Source organism: Nyctereutes procyonoides, unplaced genomic scaffold, assembly GCF_905146905.1.
Source record: "Nyctereutes procyonoides isolate TBG_1078 unplaced genomic scaffold, NYPRO_anot_genome, whole genome shotgun sequence".
Lineage (NCBI taxonomy): Eukaryota > Metazoa > Chordata > Mammalia > Carnivora > Canidae > Nyctereutes > Nyctereutes procyonoides.
Genome location: NW_026575135.1, coordinates 13143885 through 13164958, shown reverse-complemented (window position 1 = coordinate 13164958; position 21074 = coordinate 13143885). Strand labels below are relative to the sequence as shown.

General features: G+C 35.9%; 1 protein-coding gene across 3 annotated transcripts in view; it reads left to right on the top strand.

The window, feature by feature from the left end:
• Positions 1-21074, top strand: part of SLC44A1 (solute carrier family 44 member 1) — a 190180-nt gene that overhangs the window by 87443 nt on the left and 81663 nt on the right. For all 3 annotated transcript variants that reach the window (XM_055301865.1, XM_055301864.1, XM_055301863.1), the window contains exons 4-5: positions 1001-1137; positions 13855-13948. In XM_055301865.1, the coding sequence (XP_055157840.1) occupies positions 1001-1137; positions 13855-13948 (231 nt within the window). The remainder of the gene's footprint in view (positions 1-1000; positions 1138-13854; positions 13949-21074) is intronic.

Below are 21074 nucleotides of genomic sequence, written 5' to 3'. Positions count from 1 at the left end.
GCAAAGGGAGAAGCAGGCTCCATGCAGGGAGCCCGATGTGGGACTCGATTTACAAATCATATCTTGGGCTGAAGGCAGGCGCTAAACTCCAGTGTCATATCTTGGGCCGAAGGCAGGTGCTAAACCGCTGAGCCACCCAGGGATCCCCTCTCTTCTACTTTTTAACATTTAAAAAAAAATCTGTTTCAGTGTAATTTCTGACTAATCTTTCCTTTTCTAAAATATAAATGTATAGCATATAAAAGGGATGATTTAAGATTTGGACATTATTTTGTTGATATGTTATGGGCCTTTTTAATAAGCAATATTTATTGTAGTTACCTCTTTTCAAAAGTCATTTACATTTTCTAGAAAATGAGAATTCTGAAAAGTGAAAGAAATTAAAATCACTTTATTCTAATATCCAGAGATGACTGTAGTTAAAATGTTGATGTTTTCCCCTCTAGTCTCCATTCAACTTTATATATTCAATTTTATATAATTTTATAACTCATAACTTTATATATTCAATTTTATATAATTTTATAACTCATTTTTGCAATTATATATTCATTAGCAAAAGTTTATGTTTTTATAATTTTACTTTTTATATAATTATATTTTCGTTAGCTAATGTTTATATATAAACTATAATTCATGTTATTCGGCAGTCTTAGGATACTCTAGTAATTTTTAGGCACAAGTTTGACAAAAAATAAAACAAATTAATTATTTAAAAACTAAAATAGATAATTTCTAATTATAAAGTATACATTACAGAAATTTAAATATTTAAAAATGCATCATGACAAAAGTCCTCCAGTTCTTCCAGCCCCCATTATTTACAATTAATTAATTAAAAGAAAACTGATTAGATTGGTGAAATGTCTGTTCATCTTTGATAAAATTTGTGAATGAGTATGGAATAGATGTTCTTTGCTTTTAGGCTTAGTCAAATTAGGCAGTGGACCAGAATGTGTTCTTGTGAAATAACATCTCAATATTTTTCTCCATGCTTTAGGTATGTGTTCTTTTTGGATCCATGCAATCTGGACTTGATAAACCGAAAGATCAAGTCTGTAGCACTCTGTGTAACAGCATGTCCAAGACAAGAATTGAAAACCCTAAGTGATGTTCAGAAGTTTGCAGAGATGAATGGTGAGACATGAGGCCATCCAGGTCCTCACGCTGGTCACTTCCTCTCACTGTTGAAAATTGTGTATTTGCTTTCCAATATAACTAGTGTTAGATCATCAAAGAACCTTGAAAAAGAGAAAGAGAATTGAAAGTGCTTTTGGACTTTCTTGATGAAAAAGATTATAGTCACCTGGGGAGCTTGTTAAAACTCCAGATTCCTAGGCTCCCCCCAGGGAAATTCTGACTGAGTAGGTCTTTGGGTTCTGGAAATTTGTTGTTGTTGTTTTTTTTTTTCTTTTTTATAAATGTCTCAGGTGATTTTGATGTAGCCCCTTTGAGCATTTGGGAATTACTAGAGACTATTCTTTGTGAAATGTTTTTTTTTTCTTTTTATCTTCCTAAGTATTGATTAAAAGTATTTCAATTAGTATATTTTGTTTTTATCCCTGGATAATCATATATGTCTATTATAAGAAATTTGAAAAATTCAGGAAAAGGAAAATGAAGTAAAAACCAAAATTCTACCATCTCCGAATTATGTTGGTGCATTTTGCTTTTTTAAATTTAACACTGTCTCATAAGCATTTTTCTTTTATTTTTTTAAAGATTTTATTTATTCATGAGAGACACACAGAGAGAGAGGCACAGGCAGAGGGAGAAACAGGCTCCGTGAAGGGAGCCCGACATGGGACTTGATCCCAGGTCTCCAGGATCATACCCTGGGCTGAAAGTGGCGCTAAACCGCTGAGCTACCTGGGCTGCCCACATAAGCATTTTCTAAGAGTAAAGTTTTGCGAAACTTTGAGGTTAAACATATACGAATTAGCTGAGAAAACATAGTCCATTTCCAGATCTCTGACTCCATTCCCTTGGGTTTCCAATTTCCAGGAGCTGTCCTCACTTCCCTCTGACTTACCTCAGTTCTCTTCAGAGAATTTTATTTTTAACCTCTCTTCATGAAGGGCCACAAACTGTTAGCCTATAGTTTTGAACTTCCATGAGGTTTCATGTTTGCATTTTGTGTGCTGGGATCCCTGGAGCTACCTTCACCCTACCTGAATTGACAAGCTCATTTTGGTTCCAAGGAACAAGGGCTAACTCAGGCATGCATCTGGTACAACTTCTAGCTGGGTGAAGAGACAGCTTAGGAACGTAGCTGCACACACACCTCTATGTGGCTCCAGGTCTTCCCAAGATGTTGGTCTCTGTAGAAGGACCACACGTCCTTCCAGACTGGCAGTATTCTTATCCTAACACTCCATGCCCTCAGCATGAGGTGGTGGGAAGAGCGTGAGATTAATGTGACTCTGGATTCTGATTCTACTGCTGTCACTAACTGGCTCTGTAATGAGGGACAGAAGGTATAGCCTCTGAACTAGATTGTTTCATCTGGGGGGAAAAATGGATTAAAAGCAATACCTCCTTCATAGGTAGTTGTGAGGAATAAATGAGATGATGCATGAATCTTTGGCACTTGGTGGGCACTGAATAAAGAGGTACCAACTGTCCTTCAAGATCTCATTTTTTATTCTCACAGGATATCCTTACATGTATTGATTTGCTGAGTCTAATAGTGCAACAGTTGGCCCTATCATTATCAAGTTTCTTAGGGAGGAATGTGTTATCCCTTACAGGCTTTTCTAAAATCTTAGGCAGCGTGAGTATGCACAGTTCACTCTGTGAGGTGGTGGTATTGAGTCATTAAGATTATTGGCTCTAGAACCAGATTATCTGGGTTCAAATGTTGGTCCTACCACTTACTAGCCATGAGACCCTGGACAAGTTACTTGATCTATAGATGCCTCAATTTCTTCATTTATGAAGGAGATAATATTTGTACAAAAAACAATTTCATAGGTCGTTATAAGGGCCTCATAAATGAAAAATGCTTAGTAGAGTGGCAAATAGCAAATTGGTAAAAAAAAAAAAAAAAGTGTTGGTTACTCCTGTTACATTACTACTGTTAATGTTCTTATTCCTTCAATGGAATGTAATATTTTCCTGCCTGTAGTCTTTCTCTACTTCTAGCCCCTTACATATTGCTGCCATATTAATGTTGCCAGAGTTTCAATCCTATTAATCCCTTACTTAGAAGTCATCAGAGGAAAAAAAAAAAAACAAGAAAGAAAGAAAAAAAGAAAGAAAGAAAGCACTATATGTCTTACCTTGGCATTCAAAGCTATGACCTATTGTCAAACTATCTTCTAACACGTTTTCTTGAACCCACTGGGTATGAGTCTTGGTCCCTTGAACTTGACATGTCATCTGGAGGGCCAGAAGAGAGTTAGTTCATTGTCAACTGTATTTCCTGCTGTGATGATCTGGGAAGAAATGCCCATGCTGCCCTGCTGGTATGTTTATTTCCAGGCCATTATCCTTTTAAGTGATTATGATACTGAGTATGGCCTATTAAGGCCAGTGTATAAGACCTTTCTGGTGAGTTTTGCAGCTTTTTTTTTTCACAGTGTCTTACACAAAGCAGGTGTTCAAGAATATTAATGAATAAATATTATTCCAGAAAGCAGACTTCTTAAATTGGTGCCTAACTATACAGGCACCCTTAGGCTTTTGAGGCAGCTGTTTGCAAAACAAGTTAACGTGTTAGGCATAAAAAAAAGTATTAATAATGGCAACATCAAGAAACACCACAGTGGAGGATAAAGAAGATAAATATTTTAAAAGGCAATAGAAAAACTATGAAATTGTAATAAAGAAGGGAGCCTTTGGTGGAGGGACCTAAATACTTTTATTTTAGTAGCAACCCTAAGTTGAAAATTCTGAATTTCTCAAAAAGAAATCTGTGTTGTTCTTTGGATTGGTGACTTAATAATGCTGGACCTGTAAGATTTAATTCCAACATTGTTCTTGTCATGGAGAGAATTCTGTGTCTATTTTGTGCATTATTCTTTTTCCCTCTTTTGTCTATCACTTGAGGTGGATATTGATTTGGAAGGAACAGATGATTTTAGTTTTAAGTGGGGGAATTTCCAAACCTATAAGAAAGAATTGTCCAAAATCCACAACAGAGTCAGAATGTGAGAGCAAACTATAAAACTCTTAGAAGAAAACATAAGGGGAAACTTAATGACATTATATTGGCAATAATTTCTTGGCTTGGAACCAAAAGCACAGTCAACAAAAGAAAAAAATAGATAAATTGGACTACATCAAAATTTAAAACTTCTCTTCATCCAAGGACACAGCAGAGTGAAAAGGTAAATAGGAGAAAAGATTTGCAAATCATATATTAATCCTGTTAAAGGATTAATATCCAGAATATATAAAGAATTTTTAGAACACAACAGGAAAAAAAAAAGTACCCAAAGTGGCCAAAAATGGCAAAGGGCTTGAATAGACATTTCTTCAAAGAAGATACATGATGGGCCAATAATAAGGACATGAAAAAATGTTCAATCTACTCATCATATGAGAAATGCAAATAAAAACCACAGTGAGATACCACCTTACACACATTAGGATAGCTTCATAGAGAAAAACCCAAAACACCACAAGACAGAAAACAACAAATGTTGGTGAAGTTATGGGTAAATTGGTAAATTGAAATCTTTGTGCATCATTGGTAGAAATATGGAATTGTGTGTCTGTTATGGAAAAGAGTTTGGAGTTTCCTTAAAAAATTAAAAATAGAATTACCACAGAGGATTTTAGGGCAGTGAAAATATTTCGTATGATACTTTAATGATGGATTCACATCATTATACATTTGTCCATGCCCATAGGACTGTGGACTTTGGGTGATTACGATGTGTCAAGGGAGGCTCATCAGTTGTATCAAATGTACCACTCTGGTGGGGAAGTTATAATAGAGGAGGCTACGCATGTGTGGAGGCAGGAGGTATGTAGGAAACCTCTGTACCTTCCTTTAAATTTTGTTGTGAACCTAAAACTACTCTAAAAAATAGTCTTTTAGAAAGTAGATTACTGCAGCACGTGGGTGATTCAGTGGTTGAGCATCTGCTTCCGGCTCAGGTTGTGATCCCGGGCTTCTGGGATCAAGTCCCATATTGGGCTCCCTGTGGGGAGCCTGCTTCTCCCTCTGCCTTTGTCTCTGCCTCTCTCTCTGTGTCTCTCATGAATAAATGAATAAAATCTTAAAAAAAAAAAAAGAAAAAGAAAGTAAATTACCATATGACCTAGCAATCTCACTTTCAGGTATATATCCAAAAGAAGTGATGACAGGATTTCAGAGAGGTATTTGCATACTGATGTTCACTGTAGCATGATTCATAATAGCCAAAAGATGGGAGCAACCTAATTGTCTACTGATGGATGAATGGATAAAGAAAACATGGTATTAACCTTCAATGGAATATTCGCCTTAAAAAAACAAGGAAGTCCTGTCATACGCACTACAACATAGATGAACATTGAAGTAATTATTTTAGGTGAAATAAGCCAGTAATAGGAAGATAGGGCAATGGTTTTCACTGACTATAGAATTTCAGTTTTTCAAGATGAAAAGAAATTCTAGAGATCTGTTGGACAACAATGTGCATATAGTTAACACTATATACACTGAAAAACTGGTTAGGATGGTCATTGTCGTATTACATGTTTTACCACAAAATTTTTTTTAAAAAAAGGAAGGAAATTCTGATACATGCTACAATATGGATGAATCTTGAAGACATTGTTATATGAAATAAGCCAGTCACATAAGGACACATACAGTATGATTCTACTTATATGAAGTACTTAGGGTAGTCAGATTCATGGAGACAGAATAGAATGGTAGTTGCCAGGGGCTGCAGGGCGAGAAGAATGGGGAGTTACTGCTTTATAAGTAAAGAGGTTGAATTTTGCAAGATGGGAAGTTCTGGAGGTAGAGGGTGGTTGATGGTTGAGCAACAGTGTGAATGTATTTAAAGCTACTGAAATGTGCACTTAAATGGTGGTAAAATGGTAAATGTTTTATTATGTGTATTTTACTACAATTAAAAAGATCATGAAAGAAAAGAAAAGATCATGAAAGAGAAAGATCCTGTTTAGAGTAGTAACTTTTTAAATGATAATTTTAAACCTTAATTTAAAATATAAGGTAAAACATTTTTCTTACCAGACTGAAAACGACAATATAAATCATTTCAAAGAGTTTTAAGTTTCCATGACAACATTTGAAAGGGCTTTTTAGCATTTACAACTATCCATTTGTGTGACCTTTTATTACCTTCACAAATTACTTAAAATCTTTATAAGGGAAAGCTAACTGTTAGGCTCCTGTAATAACGTTTGTAAGAAATGCATTTATGAGGCAAAAAATATTTCCTCAACTCTTTCTTTTAGATAAGAAAGAGGAGTTGCTTTCTTGGACACTGCAGTTTGTAAAACGCCTCCGTCAAATATGTCCGGCTAAAATAGAAAATTTAGAAGAAATTGCTGGACATGAGATGGTCATGTGGAGATGCCATATTACAAAGAGCTTTAAAAGGCAAGCAGAAGAATTTAGACAAATGTAAAAGTCTAAATTCTGACACATGAGTTGAGTGGTAGCTGTATAAGCATATACTTTATTATTAATGATTTGTCATTTTTATATGATACCAATGTAAGTATGCTAGAGAGTAAGTTAAAAATTGTCTTTTAAAGATTAAAGTTGTCAAGTACTATGACTCAGTACTAAACTTTTTTGGTTCTTTGTTTATTATCTTCCTGCAGTAGTGCATGAGTTTCCTGTGTGGCAGGATTGCGCTCTTCACTTCTGTATATGCAAGCCCACTACAGGACCCCACATAGTAGCTATTTATGTTTTTTGAAAGAATAATGGATTGGACTTCCCTCCTTTTTTAAAAAACACAGATTTTATTTATTTACTAGGGGGAGAGAGAGAGAGAGAGAGAGAGAGAGAGAGCAGGGGGAGGGGAAGAGGGAAAAGCAGACTCCCCTCTGAGCAGGGAGCTGGAGGCTGGGCTCCTATCCCAGGACCCTGCGATCATGACCTGAGCCACCCAGGTGCCCCTGGACTTCCCTCTTCATCTCTCTCAGCACTTCAGAATTTCTCATTCTCTCAACACACTTTATCCTTCGCTCAATTCTGAATCTGCATCAGTTGCCACCAGGGTAAAATGTTTAGCTTAATTCTAACCAGAATTGATGTGAATCTTTGGTCATCTTCTTCTTCGTCTTTCAAAAGTTCATCTTATTCATTCATTTCTCTCTATCCAGCTATCCACGTGATTATTCATAACCTTTTCTTTTTTCCTAAGCCCTCTTGTTTTTTGTCTTTCCTAACCTTGTGCCCTATAGAGAAAACTGCAACCATCTGGTGAGAGCCCTCACATGAGTTATTTTCAGCAGAGCATGAATTCCATCTTACTCTAATTTTACTTCCCTCTAGTTTCTGGTGAACAAGTTTCCTTCGTACTTTATTATTGTTATTTTTGAAAAATCAACTAATGTGTCCATTGTAGGGGGAAAGAGAATGCCCGTCCCTCTGAAGCTCTTGTCAGCCTGATATGAGAATTTTACCTCAACCCAGCCTGGCCATGCCAGGTCATAATGCCTGCTGGAACAGTCCCTTCCCTTCTTCTCTCCCTGCTCTGAGTCTGGCCCTTAGTTCATCTTTTGCTTTACTCCGCTATCCTCGTTAGTCAGGATGGGTGCCTGGGTCTATATAAATCAGACTTAAGCCCTGCATTGTTTTACTGTGCCATTATCGGTACCTACTTTGTGCCAAGCACAGTGCCAGATGGCTTTTGCATGTCATTTTATTCTTTCCACTTGCAATGTAAATTCTAAACAGCAGTTTAAAAATAAGAACAACCTAAAAGCTGGGAGCCCACTGCATATTCTCAGTCGTTGCTAATATTTTACACCTTTTGCATTACTCTTGCCAAACTTTTTATGATACCTGATTTTTATTTTTCCTAACAGTAGTAAAATGGAAGAAATCTTATTTTTCTTGTTCATGTCCCATTTCCAGTATGTGAGAAATGATTCCCATCTGAGAGTGCTTCTTTGGTGCACTGTATTTTGTGAAAAGTCTGAGAGCTTTATGAACTACCATTTAGACTGTGTTCATACTTTGAGTAGGGCCATCCAGCGTGGTGCTTTCTCAGCAATCGTTGTTCTGTCTTTGAAAACCTCGAAAGATGATATGGTACATCAGATAAAATTTGTGAATAGAAATAAGCCTTTGATTATCATTATCTAGGTGTTATGTTTAAAGTTAGTATCAGGGATCCCTGGGTGGCGCAGCGGTTTGGCGCCTGCCTTTGGCCCAGGGCGCGATCCTGGAGACCTGGGATTGAATCCCACGTCAGGCTCCCGGTGCATGGAGCCTGCTTCTCCCTCTGCCTGTGTCTCTGCCTCTCTCTCTCTCTGTATGACTATCTTAAATAAAATAAAATAAAAAAATTAAAGTTAGTATCAATAGATGACCAGTATTACCCTCTTTCTTGCCAGTCAGTAACTATATAACTTAAACCAGAGAGTTAGTATGGATTTTTTTTGGCACAGTGAATCAAAAGATTGGACTTGATATCATTTATAAAGGAATGAGGTGATCAACCCTAGCAACTGCTTTAATTGCCTCCAACTCAGAAGCCACCAAGGGAAGCTTGATTGTTAAGGGAAAAAAAAAACTTTACATTTCATAATGCAATTTTAAGTAATTCCTTCATTCAGCAATTAATTAGCACCCATTAAGTGCGTGCCAGAGAAACAAAGAAAAAGTACAGCTCCCTTTAAGAGACTTGCACGATAGAAGACAAACTTTTCATCGTCCTCCATAATACCTAGGAGTCTTACACATAGATGCCCAAAATTAATTCACTCAGCAAATATTTATTAGGTACATAGTATGTGCTAATACTGGTTGACAGATAATGTCATACCACCAGCTAGTTAATGGGTGCTTCTTGGGAAATGCATGCTTTTTTTGCTGGTTACTGGTATCCTGGTTGTTAGCTTTCCTAATTAGAGAGAAAGGGGTTAAATTCATTGGATCTCACAGAGCAATGTAATTTGTTTTTCATAATGAACACTGTTCTGCATTGGGAGATTTTCTTTTTTTATTAACTACAATGTTCTAAAGTATGTTTTTAAAGGAATCTTTGCTCTTAATTTAGTGTGTCCTACTAATATCATGAATAGCAAATCAAGCAAAATTTTAAAGCAAGAAGAATTAGCCTCCAACTTACCAACCCCATTTTGTATTTTTGTTTCAAATAATTTGGTGTTTTAGACCAGTAGTTCTCAACTAAGGGTAATTTTGCCACTGTATGCCTCCCCCCTACACCCCTCACTCCATACACATACATAGCAGTGTTAGGAGACATTTTTGGTTGTCAAAACTGAGTGAAGGGTTAAGGAGAGGGCACTGTAATCTAGTGGATAGAAACCAAGGAGACTGGTAAACATCCTGCAATGCACGGGACAGCTCCCTGCAAGCAAGAATTGCCCAGCTCAAATTGTCATAATACCAAGGTTGAGAGATTTTGTTTTACATAGTATAATTTGTAGTGAATAGTGAAAAGCATATAAACATTTTATATAACATGTAACACCCAAATAAGAGATTAAAAATAGGTTATTTCATTTTTTTCAATCAAGATGTCTGTTGTATTCAACAGATGGCTTTTGACTACTGTCTATGTGCCAGAAGAGAGGAGTCCCACATATTTTGAAGGCATAAGATCCCAGTTCTCAAAGAGCTTGCTTTCTACAAATAGTGATGATATGTAAGCTTAAAAAAAAAAAAACCCACAAAATAATAGACTAAGTTGTATAATAGAATTAAACAGTAAAGAGCTTTGGGTGCATCAGAGAAAGCTTGATGAAGATGGTGAGGCTTGGTAGTTTGTAGAAATTCTGCTCAAACTTGAATACTCACTCAAATGGTAGTTAGGAATGGATAATCCAAGCTGAGGGAACAGCATGTGAAAAGCACGGAAGTTTGTCAAACAGCAGGAATTGTAAGTAGTATATTATGTTAAAATGAGGCTGGAGTTTTTGGTGGAGGCCTACCTTAGGAGAGCTTTGAAGCCAAGGAGTTTGGAAATTATTCTGAGGGCCAGAGTATAATACAAGTAAGGACCATTTTACAAAGACCATTCTCAAGGCTGTGTGCAGCATGCAGAGAAGAAACCCTTTGGGAGAATAGTTTGTACCAATAGGAGATCTTGAAGGTCTGATATAACATAGAAAGATCTGATTGTCAGAACTTGGTAATTTGAAGTCTTGAATACTATATGGAGACGGTGGCTAAAGAAGACAATAGAAGATGACCTCCCATTTCATCTTGGGGATTTTGTGGATGGTGGAGCCATTACCAACCATAGATGATGTATGAGAGAGGCAGAGCAGATTTGAAGAGTAGGTGACGGAAATGTCTTTTTTTTCAAACGTTGTTTTTGAGGTATCTGTGGAATGGATGTTTTGTGCCCAGAAGCTTATTGAATATTTGTCTGATTATGATTATTAAGAATGGCACAGAAGAAGCATTGTGGCCTAGGATGAAAGAATTTTATTTCTAAATTTGTCAGTGATTGCTTATAAAGCCTTAGAAATATTACTTATTTTTTTTCATCTGTAGTGTTTGGAGCATGGTGATGGAAACATACCTCTTAGAGGAATTCTTATAAGTGATATTGAGCTAAAGAATAAATAATTGAATATTATAAGGCATTTGAAAAATTATAGTAGTTAAACATTCTGGGGACTATAGCAACTGTTTACCAAGATAAATGTTTATATACCCAAGTTGGCTTCCTAAGATCACTCATTTTGAGTAACATTGGCTGAGATGCATGAATTGCCTCTGGTGTGGTTTAGATAAGCTTTTGTTTTTGGTTTTAGACTCCATTATTCAAGTACGGTTTTCCCTGCCTTTTACATTAGAAGAAAAACTTTGTCTTACTCTTTATGACCAAACCTCTTGTGCTAAGTATTGTTTATACTATCACTATAAAAAAAAATAAGATGGATACCACCTTAAAAGTGTTTGTTGAAAATGCATTAGCTAATAAACATGAAAAGAAAAACAATTGTAAAATGTTTGCCATTACTGGGTTGTTTTAATGTTTTGCATTGAGACTTCTGTGTCCATCAGCCCTTTGAACAGGAAGCATTATAAGGTTTCTTCTGATTGTTACTACTCACACATTGTAAAGATCTTTTTCCTTTAATCTATTTAGTACAGGATCTATTTAGTACTGGCCTATGTCCCAGAATACCATCAGAGATAAGGCTATTATCCTTTCATTGAGCATTATCCTGGGAAAGTATTTATAAAATTGAACTCTGTTGCACCTGCTGACCTCCTTTTTTAAATGAAGAAAGGGTGGGGATGGAGATTATGTTCACTGAATTCAGACGGAGCAGCGTGTTTGACAGCCCTGACACAGAGTGCTTTGGTTCGGCCCTTTCATATTGTGCAAATCGATTCCATCTTGGACTCTGAAAGAAATAAGTTGACAATTCAGATCAGGAAGTTGATGAGCACGTTGGGTGCTCTGCAGTTATTGGCACAGTTGCTGTTTTTTTCATGAGCAATTCTGTAGTAAGACTCCCAGATATTTCAGGATTAATCTAAAATGTTTGCTTGCCACTGCTGTCATGTTTTCTCTAAAATTGCTGTAAATAGAATCTAGTGGCATTATCTTCAAATGTGAAAGGCTAATTTTAGAAGTTAGCTATTTAATATTCATGCTTAACTTAAAATAATAAGTCATTAAAATGGAAAAGAATGTTCAAAAACAATTTCAGAAACTTAGTTTCCTACAGAATCTATCTTAAGAAGCTGAAGAAACTTGAACAGTGCCATGTAACTTTCAAGTATCTCTCTTAAAATATTTTATGTTGTCAAGGGACACCTGGATGCCTCAGTCGGCTAAGCATCTGACTCTTGATTTCCACTTGGGTCATGATCTCAGAGTCCTGGGATAGAGCCCCACATTGGGTTTCTCTGCTCTGCAGAGAGCCTGCTTGTCTCCCTCTCTCTTTGCCCTTCTTGTTCTCTATCTCTCAAATAAATAAATTAATTAATCTTTTTTAAAAAAGTATCTTACGTTGTCAAATTACGTGAAATATCTTTATATAAAATAGATGCTGTATGTATTTTTGTAATGATATTTATAGCCCACGTACTTAAATACCTAGCAAGTTGGTTGCTGGTTTTGGAGCAGCATTACTGAATAAAATGCAGGTTTGTGGCTTTTTAAAAATTCTTTGGTTGGTAGGACAAGATATAAATGAAATAAAACCACTCTCAAGGTTGTTTGTTATCCTAGCAAATCTTTTTTCTGTATTCCCTTCTAGTTCTTTCTTACATCTTCACGTGACATTTCTATAATTAGCTCAATGTTAAAACCTGCTGTTTTCACTTCACCTTTTTTCTTCAACTTTTTCCGTGGTCATACAGTGTGCAAGTCCATTGTTACTGTAATATAAACACAAAGCTATTCCATTTATATTTAATAATAAGTATTTGACCAAATTTGTAATCTGGTAGGAACTATAATTAATAAAATATAAACAGGTTACCTGATAGAGTACAGTAGGTCCTCAGCAAAATTAGAACTAGAACCTGGGTCTTTCAGTTAGCGATATCTATTGTATGACAAACCTGACAACATTCTAGTTGCCATATGACAGAATTAGCAGGTCAATAAAATAAGACTTATCAAGGATTTGGTGGACTGCATCCATCTGAATTTTATATATTATTGCGACACCTATTAGCCACAGAGACCAAGAAATAGATGGGTGTTTGCATCACCCAGTTTATGATGGAATATGAGCTATCTTAAACTATCTGAAAACTGAGAGTCCTTTAATCAACCTGTTAAGTTTATTTGCAGCTAGTATTTCTTGCCTTTTAGATAAGGAAAAAGTGATATATTGTCTGAAAGGATATATGCTATGTGCAGTCACTTAAAATGTTTAGTGGAAAGCATAGGGAAGAGGGACAGCAAATATAGTTGAGGGTAGATTTGTAGTCAAAGAGATCTAGGGGTTCAACCCAGCTCTGCTGCATAGCAGCTGTGTCATGTTGGGCAAGTTATGTACCTTATCTCCTAGCCTCTATTTTGTCCTCTCTAAAATAGGCTTAATAACACTTGCATGATAGAGTTATAGTCAATACATAGTTAATAATATGTATGAGGTGAGAAGAGGGCCCTCCCCCCAACCACTCCACCAGTGACTTTCTAAGAGTTACCAGTATGATGAAAGGAGAGGGCAGGCCCCTTGTCCTTCCCCAACCTTCCTGCTGGGATGAGAAACTTGCATGGGGAATAGAATCAGCCTTGGGAATGGGCTGTTCTTGGCCTGATCCTCAGAAGTGCTGAGGCTGGCCAAGATGATTGGCTTCTTCAGTAGGAGGATTTTGTCATGTTTCTATTGTTGTGTTGTTTGGAGACATTCTTGGACAGTTTGGTCAGTTATAATTAAAAGTTGACTCTAAAAAAAAAAAAAATATATATATATATATATATATGTATAGCACCTGATATGTGGCAGACACTCAATAAAGTTAGTTCTTGTTGTTTTTACCTTAATTTATTAATTAAAATTTGCGTGTTAATTACCTGAGAGGAATCCATTTTAAATGATTGAGGATTGATATTAAAGACCAAATCAAATTCTTATTAATTCTATAGTATTTGAAAGTTCGATATGTTGAATTAATATTAACATATAAAATAAATACAGTGGATCAATGAGAGAATTTATTTAGGCTCTGTTCTCCTAGCTAACATACAGCTTTTCTTTCAACAGGCTCAGCACTATGTAGCTACAACCTAAAGCCTTCAGAATATACTACATCTTCAAAAGCTTCTGTTCTGTGCCCCAAACTACCAGTTCCAGCGAGGTAAATTTTATTGTATTTTGTTCACTTGTGACTTTTGTTTTTGTAGGTAGATTTTAAACCGGGGAAAGAGTAACCTGATACCTGTTGCTCAGGACCGATACTTTTACAACAAAATTTAAAAAGTAGTACTAGAAATGACAACATGTATTTCATCTTAAAATACACACACACAGAGGAAACAACCTTTTCTCATTCTCAGATTTTAAATTGCTTTTGGGGGCTTACTTTTTTTTTAATGCCATAATTTTTAAGTATGTAGAACTACTGAGTCATTGCAAAATCTACAGCAAAATTAGAAGCCAAGTCTCACAGTCTCCAAAGATGCCTTGAAGTTGATCCTTATAATACTTCCTAGGATTATTTTTAATTTACTTTGTAAATTTAGAAAATATGCCAGTGACTGTTCTCTATACCTTATTTCAGGCTGTATCTTAAGGTACATTCTCTATAATAATACACTGTTTGCCATATCTTATCCAGGGTCTTACTCAACAAACATTTATTATTTCAGTACTTACTGCATGAAATGGATACAAAAAAGAGACAAGAAATATTCTTTGTATTGAAGGATCTCAGAGTAGTTATGAGTAAAGCCAACTTTAAAATTATAAATAGGTTTTTTGACAAGGAAATAAATTTGCAGGTATTACAGAATATATCCTCAGAATTAGATGCATAGGATTTGGAGCATGTCTGATCTTGAGAACCTTAAGTGTGTATCACTAAGCATGTATGACACCAGTCAACTTCGCCAGGAATGCAAGTTGAAACCACTTTTATTATATCTTGGTATATTACAGCAAGCTACTGATTAAAATTTTGAGACTGATTTTATGTGTGCATTCCTTTGGCTTGCTTATGGCTGTAACTTGTGCTGCTTTATTAACTTGAATGAAATTTTCTGTTGGAAAGTAGACAAAGGCTATATCCATTTAATGTCCAGCTCTTTTAGTCTTGTCAAGTCACCATTGAAATTAAAATGTAAAGCCTATGAAAATGAAAATTAAGGGACTGTTTTAAAAGATACTAAGTAGGACCTATAAATTATGGGCTTAGACCAATAGGTAAAGAGACTCCATTCATGACCACTGAGAATAGAATAGAGTCATTGGAGAAAATTTATCAATGTAAAAACAGGAAAGGCTCTGTCCTCTTATCAACTCAACTGCTAAAAAGTCTGTTTTAAATGCATACTATGAGTATAGAGTCATATTTTAAGGCATAAGCATATTATAAAAGGATAACCAAAAGCCTAGATGTGAGGATGAGGTTGCTCTGCTCCTGTGTAATATGGGTGGGACAGGGGGTCAGGTAAATCCTCATTTACCTCTGACCTCTGGCTCTACCATGTTGAAAACTGCCTGTTCCTGATTATCTATCTTAGGTGTTCCATTCTTGGGTGTACAGAACTCACACATCTCAAATACAGTGTCCTAAGGGGCATTCACTGAAAGATGAAACATAGTATTAGGGCTTGAGTTTTAAACATGGACAAAAAAAAAAAAAAAACAACCAAACATGGACGGATTTGGCTTCTAGCAAGATCATCCACTAATGTCTCAGTAATCTAAGAAGCAGTGATGACTCTATGCCATCTGAAAATTGACTATACCCAATGTTTATGCTGTATTTAAAGATCCTCATGCTTAACTTATTTTAGCATACCTCATAGTCTAAGTATCTTAGCACTTTTATCTGAATTCAACCTGTTGCAAAGTAAAAAAGAAGTGATAGTTGATACAAGAAAAATCAAGTTCGGACCTTATAAATACCATTTAGCATTTGGCAAGCAAAGAGCAAAGATCAGAAAACAGTGAATGTGTTTTAATAAAAAACTTGGGGCAATCCCACATTCTACACCCATATTAGATATCAGATCTTCAAAGATGAGTAAGATCTAGTTTCTGTCCTTAAGAAACTCTGTCAATTAAAAAAAAAAAAAAGGAACTGGTTTTGGTGACTTTTTTAATATACACTAGAAGACTGGCACCAGGCAAACCTATGATGCAGGCAAATGGCCCTGAGCATTGTTCATATCTCTGTTGCTCTCCTTCTAGGAGCACTCTAGCGGGACAGAAAGAGCTGAACTTTGAGTCCAGATAGGCCTGGGGGTGAATTCTGTGTCACCACTTGTTCTTTGTCACCTTGGGCAAGTCTCTTCACCTCTCTGAACCAAGCATCCTCACATGTCAAATGAGAATATTAATACCTCTCTCATGGAATTGTTGTAAGAATTAAATAAAGTAATATGTTTTAAGCATCCATTATTGTGCTTGGCATCCGGCATAGGGAAAAGTATTTCTCTCAACCTCTAGAGCCTCCCCTTTTGCCCCTCACCTTCCTGGGTACGTGGGCACCTTCTGCTATTGAAAGCAATGCCTTGTCTTAGAGAAAAGCAATTGTAAACTAATTTACAATAAAACACTAACACTACACAATTGCCAAATGATTACTATTTCTAAGAGCTTTTGAATTTTAAAAGCAAATGCCTGGAAAGGGCAATGTTTTATCCAAATTTCTAACTGTTGGTGGTGTGCTGAGTGTGGTAGTGATAAGGAGACTAGCCCTTACACTTAATACACTTAAAAGGTTTAGGTATAGCTAAAGAAAACTGCAGTAGTAGAAACAGATTACATAAATTCAGTTTGTTCACCAGATGTTTATTTTGATACTTCTGGATGCCAGAAAGGATATTAGGTGTTGGGAAATTAATAGTATGATATGGAAATGAGAAACTAATAGCCAAGGAAAAAAAGTGTTATATATTCATATTTTTAAATGAAGGATTCAATGTAAATTAACATTTATAAATCATCTACTGTGTGCCAGCCACCATATGAAGCTTCTCATGTGTATTGTCTTATTTAATCTTCACAAAAGCCTATGAGGATATTGTTCCTGATTTATAGATGAGGAAATAAAAGATGAGAGAAGTTAAATGTTGTGCAAAGTCACACAATTAATTGTTGAGAATCAGAGTTTTAATCTAAGATCTTGTAAAATCTATACCATAGTTTTACACTATATGAATGTTAATCTACTTATAGCCATGGGATGAGGTGACCTTAGGGTCCTCCTACTCTGCCCTCTTCCCCACGACATAGTCCTATACCACAGTTAGTTAAAAAAAAAAAAAAAGGTGGAGTAGACCGACAGGCTTAGTTGGTAGAGCATGTGACTCCTGATCTCAGGGTCATTAGTTCTAGCCCCACATTGGGCATGGAACCTACTTAATAAAAAAGTAAAAAGTAAAAGTAAAAAGAAAGGAGTATAGAAAGGAAAGAAGAGAGAAAATAAATGAAATGTATGAAAACCACTGAGTATTGCAATTAGACTCTTGATTAGACTCTTGATTTATTTCCTTCATTTTCTGTGTTATAGAGATACTGCTAGAACTCTTTATTGTTATTCTTCATTAAATAAAGCTTTTCTTTAGAAATCATGTGTAACTGCTTATTTACACATGCTTATTAACCTGAAGTTTTAAGATAATCGTGTGAGATACAAACCCCTGTCTTCTCTTATGACGGCATATGGATAAGAGATATTAGGCATCATGTGTCGTCAGGCTTTGAGGGAGGAGAGCTCATTAACTGCGATAGCCTGGACTTAAGGGCAATGGGCAGTGTGTTTGCCAAGGTAAGATACAATTTCCGAGTGGCTAATTTTTAAAAATCTTTAGAAGACTTATTATAAATTCATTTTGTTCTTGTTGACTTATGTTTCAATAATGTGAAACAGCATCAGTTCCTAATGGGACTACATTGACTTCTTAAAGATTCAATATTTTGTGGGCTTCAAAAGGTAGAAAAAGTTGCTATAAATAGAATTCTTTATGCTTGTCCTCCTAATTAAGAAGCACAGAGTGTGTCATTTAGGTTAGACATTAAAGTAGAAAAGATTTCACATACCAGGTTCTCAGAAGTATTCTTTTCTGAGAGGTATATGAAGTCAGCAAACATTCACTATATCATGTAGGTCTTAAATGGTAAAATACAAGACAAACCATTTCAATGCCATGATTACTTAGATATTTTTTTTTTAACAAGAATGTCATTTGAGTATTAAAAATTCATGGCTGGTTAAGTTGTTTTTGTTGGGGGAATAGTAGAGGAAAAGAATGACCAGGGAGTGTAGTGTTTTTTACTTTAAAACTAACTATTTAACTTTGTTTTTGACTACTGTGTCCAACCAAATACCATCTTCTCTTTTATTTGCCTCCTATTTTTGATATGCCTTACCACTAAGAGCAGATTTTGACCATCAGCTAGACAATGTAATCAGTTTATGCTAATTTTATGCCTTCAAATTTAGAGCTGTCAGATTTTGTGGTTTGTTTTTTTTTTTTAATTGACATAGGTTAAATTATAAGGTAAGGGACTGTTACTTTGCTTCAGTTCTTTGAAGGAGACTTGTAAAAGTACTCTTTCCAATTAGCCAAGTGTTTAGGTATAGTTTAAAATTGACTTCAAAGGGTAAAAGAGCAGATATTACTCAGCATTAACTCTTAAATAGAAATGAAAGATTAGAATTTTAAGAATATAATCTTTCCCTTTCAAGCCATTTATCCTCATTATAAGTCTGAAAAGCAGAAAAACACCAACATTACTGAGCATGTTGCTCCTGTTAATTTAGAATCACTGACTTATGGCTGGGCTCTATTACTATTTATTATATTATTACTACTCCCACTCTTTCAGCTAACAGGAGGAGAAACAGGTGGCTATGTAGTGGTAGGAGGATCACCGCAGGCTTTTGAACTCATCCAGGTTTGTTTCCATTATAACAGGCCCCACTATCTTTTGAAAGTGATGTGTATTTCTCTTTGAGTCTAAAACTATGGCAGCATCCTGGTAGGATTTGGGAGATAGAGGCAGAGCTGCCTCTGGACAGAGGATAAGTTTCACTTATGGTTATATGACAGGAAAAAGGGCCAACAAAATTGGTAGATATTGAAAATGAGAAAATGGCATCTGTATCCTCAAGGTAGATATATTTTATGTTCCAGGGTGAAGGCAAGCGAGTTAAGCAGAGGCTACACCCGAAATGATAGGGTAATAAGTAAAGCAGATGAAGATGTAGATAATCGTGGAGCAGAGAAGACTTAAGTTTTGAAGGATAGAGAACAACGCTTTAGTTAAAATATGGTTAGAACTCCTTACATAGGGACATTAACCTGGCAGAGACATCATCTAGTTAGATAATATCAGGAAGAAAAACAGGTGTAGGTCACAAAAGATTGTCAGTTTAAAGGTTTCTGTCCCAAGTCAGCCACCGTTGACCATGAACTTATGGTTAATTCTTTTGATTCCTTCCTGTGCTATTTCTGATTAAATTCATTTCACTTACCGTAGCTATAATTTTATAGTTTTTTATACTATTAGTGAAACAAGTTTGGTCAAAAACATTGACTTGTATACCTTTATTTAAACATTACTCAGAATGCTCTGACTTTCTGCAATTTCTGACAAAATATCAAATCTTGGACATTCACTTTCACCAACACCAACATTTTAGAGGTACACACAACCCACAAGTCACAAGAGACACTTCTTTTTTTAAGTGAACACTATGTCATAGTGTCACATCATTATTTTGGGATACATTTTACTGAAGCATAACGAAGGTAAGACTAGGTCTTTATTATTATTTTATTGTTCCATGAAGATGGAACATGAAGCATGAAGATGTTGCCTATTCTTACTCCCATTGGTGCTCATTTACCAGCATTTAAGGAAAATCAATACTTAGCACACTTATATTTTTATTTGGAAAGAAATATTTTTGTTGTTTTTTTGAGGAAGGAAACACAAAGATAGTGTTTTGCTTTAGGTCATTCAAAATTGCTTTGCTGAGATCAGAAACCTTGGAATTTGGTATTCAGTCATGTACTCCTATCCACTAATTTGACCACAATACAGCACCAACCAAGAATGAGAGCACACTTGCCTCACTGCAGCCAGCTGTGTTATATGAGAGCTTTCTCTGAGTTCTACAGATAATTCTGAAAATACGAGATTTATGTTAGCGATGACTAACTTTTAATGCACACAGAAGCGTGTATATGTGTATGGACAGGCATATGGAATCTCGTGGAATCCATACAAATGACAACTGAGGGCATATTCACAGAGCTCTTTTAGAATCTCTCATTGATCAGACGTATACCATATTCTCAAAGACTAAAGTAGAATATGTTATAACAAACCAGACCTATGTCTCTGTTCACACACAGCCGTATTCCTTCACAAGAAGAGCTGTGGTCAGTATAAACCTGATATAACTGGTTACCTCTTTTTTTGGACATGAATAATCTCACAATAATAATGACATATAAAAAGAAAACAGTGCAGAATCTCGTGACCCTAACAAACCAGAGATTTTTCATTTATTCTTATTTTTTTTCTGTTCTCATTCTTATGTTTATATCTTTTGTACAGAGACAGCAACCATCACATTAGATACAAATCTTTGGGTTTTTCTTTTCCCTTGTACTATTACTTCATAAAGTGTTTCCATACATTAATATCCATGGTTATTGGGCTTTTTTGTTTTTGTGTTTTTTTAGATTTCATTTATTTATATGAGAGTGAGAGAGAGCGTGGGGGTGGAGGGGCAGAGGCAGAGGCAGAGGGAGAAGTAAACTCCCCACTGAGCAGGGAGGCCCACACAGGGCTTGATCCCAGGACCCCGAGATCATGACCTGAGCTGAAGGCAGACGCTTAACCTTAACCCACTGAGCCACCCAGGCACCCCATGGTTATTGTTTGAAACAGCTATGTATTATGCTGTATGTTGATGTCTCGGCATGATTAATTTCTATGAGCGTTAATAAGCTTGTGCCCCAAACACCTTTTCTTTTCATGCCAGGTTTTGTATGCTGTTCTGATAGAGGAAACATTTTATTAACAGTGGCACGTTTTGAGCAAAAGCATGTGTGTTTTCTATGTTTAAATAGCTTATGGCAAAAATTCATTTTCAGTTCAATGAAGTGTATGTTTGTAAGTTCTGTCATCTGCCCATTGATTGATAGATGTGCAGGCTAGGCGTTTATGTGTTCGGTTTTGCTTTTGGTAGTTCTGTACGTGTGTGTGTGTATGTGTGTGTGTGTCTCTTTTCAGAAGGG